Source organism: Aplysia californica, unplaced genomic scaffold (genome assembly GCF_000002075.1).
Source record: "Aplysia californica isolate F4 #8 unplaced genomic scaffold, AplCal3.0 scaffold00436, whole genome shotgun sequence".
Classification (NCBI taxonomy): Eukaryota; Metazoa; Mollusca; class Gastropoda; order Aplysiida; family Aplysiidae; genus Aplysia; species Aplysia californica.
Window position 1 is genome coordinate 604,605 of NW_004797706.1, and position 12,309 is coordinate 616,913.

The 12,309-nt window shown below is 40.0% G+C and overlaps 1 protein-coding gene across 1 annotated transcript in view; it reads right to left on the reverse strand.

Moving 5' to 3' along the window:
* Nucleotides 1–3,246: 3,246 nt before the first annotated feature.
* The window catches only part of LOC101848905 (pre-B-cell leukemia transcription factor 1), a gene marked incomplete in the record, with an annotated part of 28,665 nt that continues 19,602 nt past the window's right edge, over nt 3,247–12,309 (reverse strand). Inside the window, 3 exon segments of the mRNA XM_035971438.1 lie at nt 3,247–5,139; nt 9,691–9,731; nt 11,914–12,020. Of these exon segments, the coding sequence (XP_035827331.1) occupies nt 9,708–9,731; nt 11,914–12,020 (131 nt within the window).

A 12,309-nucleotide genomic window follows, 5' to 3' on the forward strand; every position in this document is an offset into this window, starting at 1 on the left:
GGGGGGGGAATATAGGGAACGACGGAGGTGCCCCAAAAACTGAAAATTAATAAGCGGGGGGGGGGACGCTTATTCGCTATCTTAGAACCTTAGACTTAGACTTAGAGTATTTCGCAGCTTCATTTTCTCTCTTGGCAATTTGTGAAGCCTCATGGTTTTACAGCCCACTGACTGCTTCACTCCCACTCCCACTGCGCGTGTGGAGGAGCTAATGTTGAAGTCCTTCAGAGACATTGTCAGGGTGCCTTGGTAGCGCTTTTTTGATGTGTCAACATTTGTTGTTTGTTTTAGTAACATTTTACGGTGTTTGCAACTGCATAAGGTATTATGAATAAGAGTGCCAAGGGGTGGATGTCAACAGAGAAGTCCAAATGGGGAATCAGCGAGTGAACTTTGCACTTCCCGTAGTGTTCAGTTTAGTTTGAGTAAGTTTTACTGCACTTGAAACAAAATAATAAGGTCATAATATAAGTACCGGAGATTAGAGGTGTTACAAAAGAGTAACAAACACAAAAAAGAAGGAAGAGAGATCAGAATGATAGATGTTTGATAGGAAAGAAGGAGCAAACCGCACCAGAACACCCGCCAACAACCCACGCTTCCCTTGAACTTGGAACACAAAAGACAATGACGCAGAGAGAGGTCTCAATACAGAAATCCATTTATTCCATAATTTTTACATATTAGAAAAAAAAAATATTTGGTTTTGACTCGCAATATGGCATGGGATTAAAAACACATTGGAAGAGTACGTACATGACAACTTTTTTATGAGTTTGTTCATATTATGAAAAACGGACAAAAGAAAAAGACGTATGACCGTAGCTAAGCTACCAGTTGAGAAGTCAGAAAAAACATGAAAGAAAAAAACATGAGCTGAGAAAATGTATCTGTAGATCACTGTTAAACAGAAATTGTGGATTAAAAATTTTGTTTTTCCATGACTGGTAACTTCCTGCATTACTTTTCAAAATGCATTACACAAAAACCATTCCTTTAGTTTCGCTACACGCTTCATTTTTTCAAGGTTAAAACAATAAAACATTTGCTTCAGTAGCAGCATGTGATAACACCACAGGACAAAAAAAGAGTAATTAGACAAAGTTGTAAATAATGGACCACGTCCAACTACAATTTCAATTTTTAAAAATCCTCCACATTTCAGCCTTCGGGTATTTGTGTTCTGCGGATTTGAAACATCATGTAGAAAACGGCTCAAATTCAGCACTGCTGCCGCACGATGAAAGAACGCCTTTTTCTTATTCACAGCACAGTTTCCAGGTAAAAAGGCATTTTGTCAGCCTAATCCTTTTAAAAAGGCATTCTTTGCAGAAATTTGATTTGAATGCAAATTTATTCAAACACTAGTCAGTCTCACTTTGATTTTTTCACACAAGTAGGATAACTCATCAGGCTATTGTTTTAGCAAAAATCACAAAAATTGGCGCCAAAATGAAAGGTTTAAAAAAGGCGTTTTGTCAGCTGGGCAGGGCAGAGCACACACACATTACTGTTTCTCATAACAGACCAGGTCACACTAAAAGGTAAAAATAGCAATTTCCATTTTGAAAAAGTCCCCAACATTTCGACCTAACGGTGTTCCACAGACTCAGCGTAGGTCACATGATGTAGAAGACATGTATGTATGTACAAGCTGGCAAGATTGTGAGAAAACTTCTTGTTCGACATTCCAACTGGTCATTCCCCGACACACCACGGACACTTCCGGAAAATTTACAACACAAAAAAATACTGGTTGTCACAAACAATGCGCCATCCATACACTGTATGATACAGTATGACTCATGACACATACACTGTATGATACAGTATGACTCATGACACATACACTGTATGATACAGTATGACTCATGACACATACACTGTATGATACAGTATGACTCATGACACATACACTGTATGATACAGTATGACTCATGACACATAGACGAGCATAACTAAAAAAACATAAGCTTCTCCTTTCAATGAGACAAATACTGCATCAACATTTTAAAGCAAATCAAATCAACATGCAGAACAAACTCTGTATTTTTATTGTAAAACTTTTACCTGCCTGATTAAACAACGAAATAACATCGTCTTCAATGACACTACACCTCATGACTGCGGACTGTGCGTCTTTCAGTGTGTAATCTAACATGGCTTGCAACTCTTGTAACAAAACCTGTTTTTTATTATTGCGTTTAATTAAATAAACACATGCAAATGAATACACTGACAGTCATTTAGAAATAGAAAAAAAAAAGCAAGATTGACAGACAGAAAAAAAACGGAGAGATAAAAAAACCATCCGATCCACTCGTTCTCAAAAATTAGGTTTACGTTCGAATAAAGAGACGCAAATTGACACAGAAAGGTCATTTAGTGCTGGAAAAGAGCAAGAATAGGAACTTACAATAAAAAGAAGCACGATCGATATGACAAAGGTCACCTAGGGTAGGGTAAAAGAAAGTTTTAGTTTTAGTAAGGTTTTACGTCGCTCGCAACTGCATAAGGTCATTTGAGCGCCAACGGGTGGATGTCAACAGAGAAGTCCAAACGGGAATCAGGCTTACTCTGCTCACCTCTCTAGCCTCAACAGCACAAAGTCTGCTTCAAGGCACCCCAGAAATAGCTGTTCACAAGAGAGTGGCAATCATACAAAAGAAGTAGAGGAAAAAAATGAATATAGTATCCATGAGGAAAGAAAAAGCATCAGAAAGATAAAGATCAGTTGGAAAGAAAATAATCAGGACGTACCTGTGGTGCCCTCCAGCCACACACTCACACACTCCAACCACACAGACAGACCCAACAACAAGGACACGAGAGAGGCGAACGGCAGCGAAACCCTCCACACATCAGCTGACAGCTACAGTACAGTACAGTGTCCACTGCCCACTTTGTAAGTCTTTGGTATACTTCCGGAGCGTTCACGCCAACATCGATACAACAATCGCAAACCACGATACAACAAACGCAAACCATAACAGATGATAACGTACGACATGAACGCACAGGTTTCACAACAAACTAGAACGCACATATGACACCCACATATGACACGAGGAACAAAATCATACACACAACACCGCACAATGACTCCTCTCCAAATGCCATCAAAACATCTCTCCAGCAAAGTATGTAATATATATATATATATTAACAGAGATTTAAAAACAAAAACAGAACTTCCAAAGACAAAAGCAATTATTAAACTCTATAACATATCTTCCCCTGACAAGATTCAAAATAACTTTCTAAACATGTCGAGCACACAACCACGACAGACGCTAGTGGCCAAGAGCCAAGAGTTGATCAGACTCATTTTCAAATCCCCTCTAACCCGTTGAAAGGGATATAATTAATTATGCAAAAGACCTCCAGGTTAAGTTTCTGATACAAGGGAGGGAAGCGGAAACGTAGAAGACTTCAACACTTTGCCCCCACGGGCCGGCGACAGTAAGAAGCCATACCTTTTCCCCACGGGACGCCGATCAGCGACGGTGTGATATATATAGCGTTTACTGCACCTGTATCCTGGATCGTGGGGGATAAGTGTTGGCGCTGCATGGGTGGCAAGTGTTAAACCGCTAGCATTTTTTTCCTCAGTCCCAAGACACGCTATGAGAGAACTCATACCTGTAACATCACCAGGCTGATTATTCTTGATAGAACTGAGCATTTTCTGTCACCACACGTTTAAACCATTACGCCAAACAGCTGGAGTTGTGACGTCAGCTAAACACTCACCGCCCCAGAGGCTTTGACAATGAGCTTAACACACACACACCCCCCCCCCCCCCCCACCCCCACAGGATATATCCGGAATGATCCACAACTCTTCCCACAACAGGCTATAGCCCTTAAAACAGTACATTTAGAAGCTCACAACACGCATCATCTTCAAAACGACAAAGCCGCTAACGTCCTCACACACACGACACAACAACAGTATGTACACGGTAGACTCTTAGATCACGGATGGACAAAAAAAGTTCACGTACTCTCACAACATGAACATATAACTGACTGGTTCTCACGAGAACTCGCGCACACTCAAGTCATAAAAATCCATAAATAAAACAAAACTTCCATCCCCAGCCGTTAAAAAAACAACAACAAATAAAACTTTTAACATTGCAATCTATCTTAAAAAATAAAAAGTACAAAGAAATTCTACTCCCATAACAAACGGAATAAAACAAGTACCCGGGCTATCACAAAAAAGGAAAAACACTATAGATCTATCATCATACCAGTCTCACAAAAATTTGCCGTCACATTCGCTCCCAGCCATGAGTGAGCAACTTCAGTAAACTACACAAACACGGTGGCACGACGGCCCCAGACTTTCTGCCCAGGGTCTCCACAAGTTCCTTCCCTTCACAAACAGTCGGCAGGCTGGTGACAGCTTCTTCTGGTCGGGAGACGTCGTCAGTTACACAAAACAATGTCAAGACGCGGTGGAATCAGGCGCTCGTCAAATCTTGGGGAATACCGAGTTATTGGTATTATCTTAAAGCTTATTCATTTTGATTGCTTTGGACGAAAAAATAATCGATAAGCCCATATCTACAAGAGAGTTCCAACTATTTGAAATTGAAGGAGGTGGGGGTTGCCTGGTTTCAACAGTAAAATCAGAGAGAAAATGGCCGCCAAAGTTTGGAGACTCCCAAAGCTTTAGAGTCCTTTGCTACAGTAGACTTACATTTTCTGTACCTTTAAATCATCGTCTTTCAGTCAAATTCCACACAGCAATGTATTTTTAAAAGAACCTAAAAGGTGTGGAGCCAAAAAGTAAAAATTCTATAAAAATTGCAAAAACGGGCGGGAAAATGCAGATTTCTTTTATTTGATTCTTTTGACGAGCGCCTGATTTCACCACGATGCTTCACAAATGTTTCTCTCCTTCTAAAGTGCCACGACGCACAGGCGCAAAACTTTCCCATATAATGCTGGTGCCCAGAATGAATTAACTTTCTGAGGGGGGAGGGCCGCGGTGGTGTTGTCGGCGACACGACGTCCCGATGGTGGCGGTGACACGATGTAATAACGATGATGGTGGTGGTGGTAACGGTGACGACAGTGGTGGGCGATGAACTTCCTGTACACAGCAGCACGCTCCCTCTCACCTCACTGAAACAAGACAGAAACGAAAGACGCACGCTCGTCAGTGACTCGGCGACTACCACAATATGTCAAGGGCAACAACAACACTACTGAACGCATACACACATATCATATCGTCCTCAAGAAAGGGTCACTTTTAGTTTATGTTTAGTAAGAGTTTTACGGCACTTGCAAAACAACAAGGTCATAAAAGTGCCGAATATTACAGGTGTTACAAGAGAATAACAAACATAAAAAAGAAGGAGAGATCAGGATGAAAGATGTTTGATAGGAAAGAAGGAGCAAACCACACCAGAGCACCCGGCAACCCATCCACAAAGGGTCACTTTTCAAACCCGATTTAAAAAAGCTTAGCAATAACCATGCCCAACTGAGGAGGAACTACAGTACAGTCCGCTTAAATTAAACATGGTTAATCCAAAAATAGCTATAAACCAAAAGAAAATACAATAGCCGGGGTTTTGTTCTTCTATTTGAGAACCTGCCTGGCAAAACCGAAAAAAAATTCAGCAGCCCTGCAGACTTCGCTTTACTTTAAGCAGACTCCAATGTAGATCCAATATTGCTCTAAAACTAAAGGTTGGGCAGTTTATGAAACAAAAGACAGACAACAGCCCAACAAGGGATATAGTACAACTAAATAAAAAAAAAAAAAATCCAATAAAGAGAAATCCTTAAATAAAAATAAAAATTGACCTCTACCATCTTAGAGTGAGGAAAACAGGCATACATCTGCTGCTACCCTTCGCAAACCAGATGACCATCACCAATTGCCAGATCTAAGGACAGATATCAGCCAACATGGCTCACTATTCATTCCTTTGCTCGGGATTCTCTCAAAATGAAAGAAAAAAGCTACAATATCCTGATTTTCCCAAGTCGGCCATCTGTTTAGTAGGCTTTCCAAGTGAATTGCTGTGGGTCTACCCCTGCCTCTTTTTGCCTTCAATTCTACCGGTCAGAGCTAGATGTTTTAAGGCATAAGTAAACTGTTCTGGGTCTACCGCTGCCTCATTTGCCTTCAGTTCTACCAGTAAGAGCAAACGGTGCAAGTCCTTTCAAGTTACAGTGTGGTATGGGTATATATCACAATAAGGTTACATAAGGTTATCAAAGACACCAGACCTCCAATCACTGACGGGATAGAGACAGGCACAGGATGAGCCTTGAAAACTCCCTGAACAAGTTTTAAATAACGCATCAAGAAATGTGAATATATGATACTTTTTTTTTTTTTGCTCCATAAAAATTGCCTGTCAAGAAACTGTTCATCGACCGACATTTCCATTTCTTTTCTTTACAAGACTTATCCTTGTTCACAAAAAAAAAATACCCCCTGTCTGATCCCTTGTTTCCCCTACCATTTACATGAAACAAAAAGTGCTGTAGTTAGTTTTAGTAGAGGTTTCATGGCGCTCGCAACTGCATAAGATCATATGAGCGCCAGAAGATTAGAGGTGTTACAAGAGAGTAACAAACATAAAAAAGAAGAAGGGAAGATAAGGATGATAGATGTTATAGGAAAGAAAGAACGTGCCACAAGCACATCCACACACAAGGATGGTCATTTAGCGGAGGGGAACAGTAGGGCAAACAGGCAGAAACAACACAAGGAGGACAGAAAAAGACGTAGACTGGTAGAGGGCCGACTAAAGTGAGTAACCCACGACGCTTAGAGACTACAGCAAACACATTTCCTTCTACTCATTAGAAATTAAGTGTGTATGTGTGTGCGTGTGAGTGTGTGGGTGTGGGCGTAGGAGTGTGTGTGTGTGTGTGTGTGTGTGTGAGGGCAGAGACTGAGGCACCACTGACATAAGGACACACCACGACAACCCAGAACAGACAGACCAACACAACACTGCCTTAAAAGTAACATAAGACACAATGCTCTCTCACCCACACATAATGGTATACGGGGTGCCCACTACGGACGGGATCGGCCGATCGAGCGACTCGGTCGCTTCAAAAACAAACGTGTTTGTTTTCAGTTTCAGGTGACAGAGTCGGGCGATCGGCCCGATCCAGCCGTAGTGGGTACCCCATATAACAAACATCACTCTCTCTAATCCACTCATATGACCTTATGCAGTTGCGAGCACTGTGAAACACTTACCAAAAATGTTTTTAAAAAATAAACACCCACTGATAATGACACTGCAGCATATCTCATATCCCACTAAAGCTCCCACCGCGCCAAAAGTGATTTAGCTCTCTCATCCAACCACTCATAAAACAGTAGTCTTCTTAAACTGAAATCTGTGAAACCCTCAGATTTTTTTTTTCGTTTTAAAGAGGCTGCTCAAATCTAAGACAGAAAAAAAAAAAATATATATATATATATATTTCCTTTCGTTTTCGTAAGACTTTTACAGCACTTGCAAAGCAAAAAGGTCACATAATAAGAGCTGAAGATTACAGGTGTCACAAGAAAATAACTAACACAAAAAAAGAAGGAAGAGAGATAAGGATGAAAGAAGCTTGATAGGATTTTTTTTTTAAAAAGCAAACCACACCAGAGCACCCACCAACCACCCGCATTTTCTTGCCACTTACCCCTGTTTCCCGATTAATTAAAAGCAGACTCCATTGTATCACGAGCTCAGCTCTCTCTCTCTCTCCCTATCTCTCTCTCCCTCTCTCTCTCTCCCTCTCTCTCTCCCCCACCTACTTTTATCGCATGTTGTAACAAACTCTGTTTTACTTCAACCTAACAATATTTTGTTTATGTAAGTGTTTTACGGCACCCATAACTCTCAACCTCTGTGCTTTCGTGTCGTATCTCCAGTTTTAATAATAGTGAAAACGGTTCATAACAAAGAGTGAGCTTAAGAAGAAGTCACATTTTCACGGTTTAAAAAAATGGAAATACGACAAGAAAGCACTGAGGTCGCCAACTGTAAACCTAACAACAATGTAATGAAACACCGGTACATAAATTCTCTGTCTTCCATCCACAAATCAATGTTTGAATTATGTCACATGCTTAGCCAGCAGCCTTGTACCTTCCACTAGCACCGCATCATGCTATAAATAGAACAATCAAAAGTTGCAACCACCACAACAACAACAACACTGATGACGACAACTCAACAGTCAGCGGTAACCATGGTAACATACTACTCATAGAAAAATTCTGTATTTTGGTGATGTCGAAAGCAAAGGTACATCTTTGATAGAGCTTGGGAGGATGTAATAATCAAATATTCTAAAAATTTGGACTTAAGTGGATAGCTTGTGAACTTTTCACTTAACCCTATCCGTACGTCGTGTTTTACTATCGTATCCATATGACGTGTGGAACTCTGAGCTATCACTTTCCAAAGAGGAAATTCACTCGTTAAACCAATCCGTACGCTTTGCGTAGCAGTCTGTCAAAATGATTTTTTGAGAAATACTGAAAGTTTCAAAGAGATCTTCAAACTGGAAGTATTCTAAAATGTGTAGAATACAACCCCGGGGGTACAAAATGACCCCAGGGCGTACAGATAGGGTTAACATGTTTCAAGACAGAGAGAAATGAAACTACCCAACAAAGTTCCCATCCAAAAACAAGAATAAAGAACGAAAAAGTAGCAAAAAATTAGTAAGGAGAAACGACACACACTTCTATGAAAAAGCATCATAAAGCAAAAATACATTTGTGGGACATCGTGGTGGAATCAGGCGCTCGTCAAAATAATTAAATCAAAGAAATCTGCATTTTTGGGGCCAATGGGCAATTTTTATTTGATTTTCTTCTTTTAGCTCAGCACCTTTCAAATCCATTTAAAAACACCTTTTGGGTGGATTGTACTGAAAAACATTGATGAAAGGCACAAAAAAGGTACATTTTTCGTTTCCAACGACTCTCAGGCTAAGGAAGTTACTAAACGTTGGCGGCCATTTTCTTGCTAATTTCACCTCTGAAACCAGGAGACCCTGACCTCCTTCAATCGCAAATATTTCGACTTCTATTCAACATAGAAGGATTTTTTTTTCACTACTAAAAGGAAGGCAAATGAATGTGCTTTAAGATGATACCAATAGCCCTGTATGTCCAAAAATTGACGAACGCCCGATTCCAATGTCGTGACACATTTCACATTTCAGTGTACAAAACCAAAGAGGGGCTCACAAAGCAAACACAAATACGTGTAACAAAATGAAGACTACAGGGGGGGGGGGGACGATGACAGTTGCAGATGGGAAATGGTGAGGGTGCCAATTTTTAAAGCTTTTATGGACTCATAACTTTATATTTGTTTGACTGATGGTTTTTTGTTAAGTGTTGTTGAATGGGAAATCTAACAACAATAATCAACCAACAGTTGAACAGAAATACAGTTGTGAATCAACAAGCGTCCAAAATTGGTACCCTCACAATTTTGGGTATATGACTACAGCTGTTTTTCCGCTGTAGTCTTCAAAAGGTAACAATTACAAAAAATAAATAAATAAATAAATAAAATTTGAAAAAAACAACCAAACAACCCAATTTAAAAAACAACCCAACAGAATCGGGTAACAAAAAACATAGAGAGGAAACAAAGAGTAATAAATAAAAGAATTCCTCACTTCTCTACTGATACACCTCACTCAGAGTCTTCAAGTCCCCACTGAAAATCACAAACAGGAAAATATGAAAATATGATTATCACAGTCATCCACAAGGGCACACAGAAACCTATCCCAATCTTCTAAAAGAGCACTCTACTATATACAGAAACCTACCCCAATCTTCTCAAAGAACACTATACTATTTACTGAAACATTTCACCAGCTATGGAAAAAAAAAGAGTTCTTATTTTTTTAAATTTACGAACAGACTGCTCTATTCTCATATTTAAATACCTTTTATTAACTATAACTGGGTAGGTAAGTGTTTTACGGCGCTCGCTACTGCATAAGGTCACATGAGCGCACGAGATATATTAAACATTTTCCAGTTTAACTAAAGCTAGTCTTTATTAATTTTACTGGTTCACACTCAAAGTTATTTTCATGGTAAGTCTTTCGATGTGTCTCTTTTAAACGAAGAAAAAGGCTAAAAAAAACACCCCTTGTACTTTTCTTGCATCACTTTGGGTTCTCAACTACAACTATTTTGAGATTTCTTCATTGACAGCACAACCTCACATGAAATCAACAGAAACTGACTGGCGCCTGCCTGCATATTCATCAAGATCAGTTAATTTTTTTTCAGGTTTTAATTTTTGTTGCTGACGACTTTCCAACTGTCTCTAGGAGGTGTTCAGTTGGTCCTCAGGCTGAAAGTCATAGTAACTAAAGTGACAAAAGGCTACACATTGACAACACAGGCAAGCCCCTGGCCATCGGGCAACAAGCTCAACACCAGGTAAACACGATGCCAGTGCCAGGTAAACACAGCACCAGCACAAAGTAAACTTAACACGATGCCAGCACGAGGCAAATACGATGCCAGCACGCGACAACAGTCCACTTGAGACGGAGAGAAACACATCCACAAGATAACAGCCATTCAATGATGGGAAAGAGCTAAACAGACAACAATGTAACAAATATCTTTTTCTAAACTTCAAAAAACAATTTAAAAATTGACCCAGAAACTTAAATTTAAAAAAAATAATTAACAAACAAAAATAAAAAAACCTACCAATGGCACCCTCCAATCTCTGCCCATTCTTTTCTTTACATCATGTTTCTCTCTAGTTCTCCTCAAGTAACACCTCTAATCTTCGGCACATATGACCTATCTGTGCTGCTAGTGTTGTAAAACTTTTACTAACACTTTTTTAAAAACCCAGGACAAACCGCACAACTACACGCAGAAAAGAGAAATTGACAGAGGAAGCAGGAACTAAAAAAAAACAAAAACAAAAAAAAAAAAAAAAAACCAACTAGGGGTGTCCAGAACACCAGACCTTCCTCATACTACATAAACACTCAGTCCATAACGGTGACACGTAATGCAGAGATGAAAAAAATCTACAAAGTGACAGACCCATTATTTACTCTTATTTTGTTTGTTATAGATGTAACCTTCCTCTAAAAAATAAAACCGAAAACAATTTCCTGATCATCAATTTTGTCGTTGGTAGCTGTACACTTCTCACCAGACTTCAGGAAATCAAGTGAGATAAAAAAAACCAAAAAAAACAACCACAAGCGTGAAATTATCGGTACCAATGACATCATGACCGCAGCACCGTCACATTAAACACAAACACACAAAAAAAAAAAGATTCGAATGAGCCTAGACACAAATAACCACATTTTAAAAAATGGAAAAAAAAAAGACCATAAACTTCACAGCCCACAAAAACAATATTTGTAAAAAGGAGTCATTACCTTCACTCGTCCAGATGTTAAAAAAACATTCTTAGCTATAATGTAAGAACAATATAGGCAGAGGAAAAAAGACGGGCATCTAGAGGAAAAAGGAAGGTTTACGTATAAATAGAGGAACAATGAAGAGAAAAAGAGCCGCGCTTTGACACATCTCAGCGTGCGGGGCACTAGACAGATATCACATCAAGCATGCAGGCGCATGGTGGGGGGGGAAGCAACCGAGGGTAGTAAGAAGCAAGCGCAGAGCTAGACAGAGCAGACTAGCGCTAGGACTCGCGCACGCACACACACACAAAATTTTTTTTAAACGGGAGAGAAAAAAATATACGAGGTAGAGTGAAACGAGGAGACAGTGTGTGTGAGACAGTGTGTGTGTGAGACAGGGTGTGTGTGTGAGAGTGAACTAGGAGGTAAATTCCTCACAGTACGGACCGCAGTCCAACGAAAGTGAGTGAGTGAGTCACTTACAGAGTTCTCTCCCCCCGGGTAGCTCTCCCCTCCGTTGATGTTCATGTACATGGCGCCCTGACCTCCCAGCTGGGACTGCGACGACGGCAGGCTGTAGTTGCTCGACCCTGGGGGAGGGGGACGAGTAGAGGGTGGAAGGAGGGAGAGGGGGATGGAAAGATAAATGTTACTGTTATTAAAGATCAGGCCCTTACTCATCATGAAAAAGTACAGAAGATCATACACTTGGTTTTTTTCCATGAAAAATAACAGAAGATCATACACTTGGTTTTTTCCATGAAAAATAACAGAAGATTATACACTTGGTTTTTTCCATGAAAAATAACAGAAGATTACACACTTGTTCAACCTGGGGAAAAAACCCCAGAAGGTCATACACTTATTCATCATGAACCC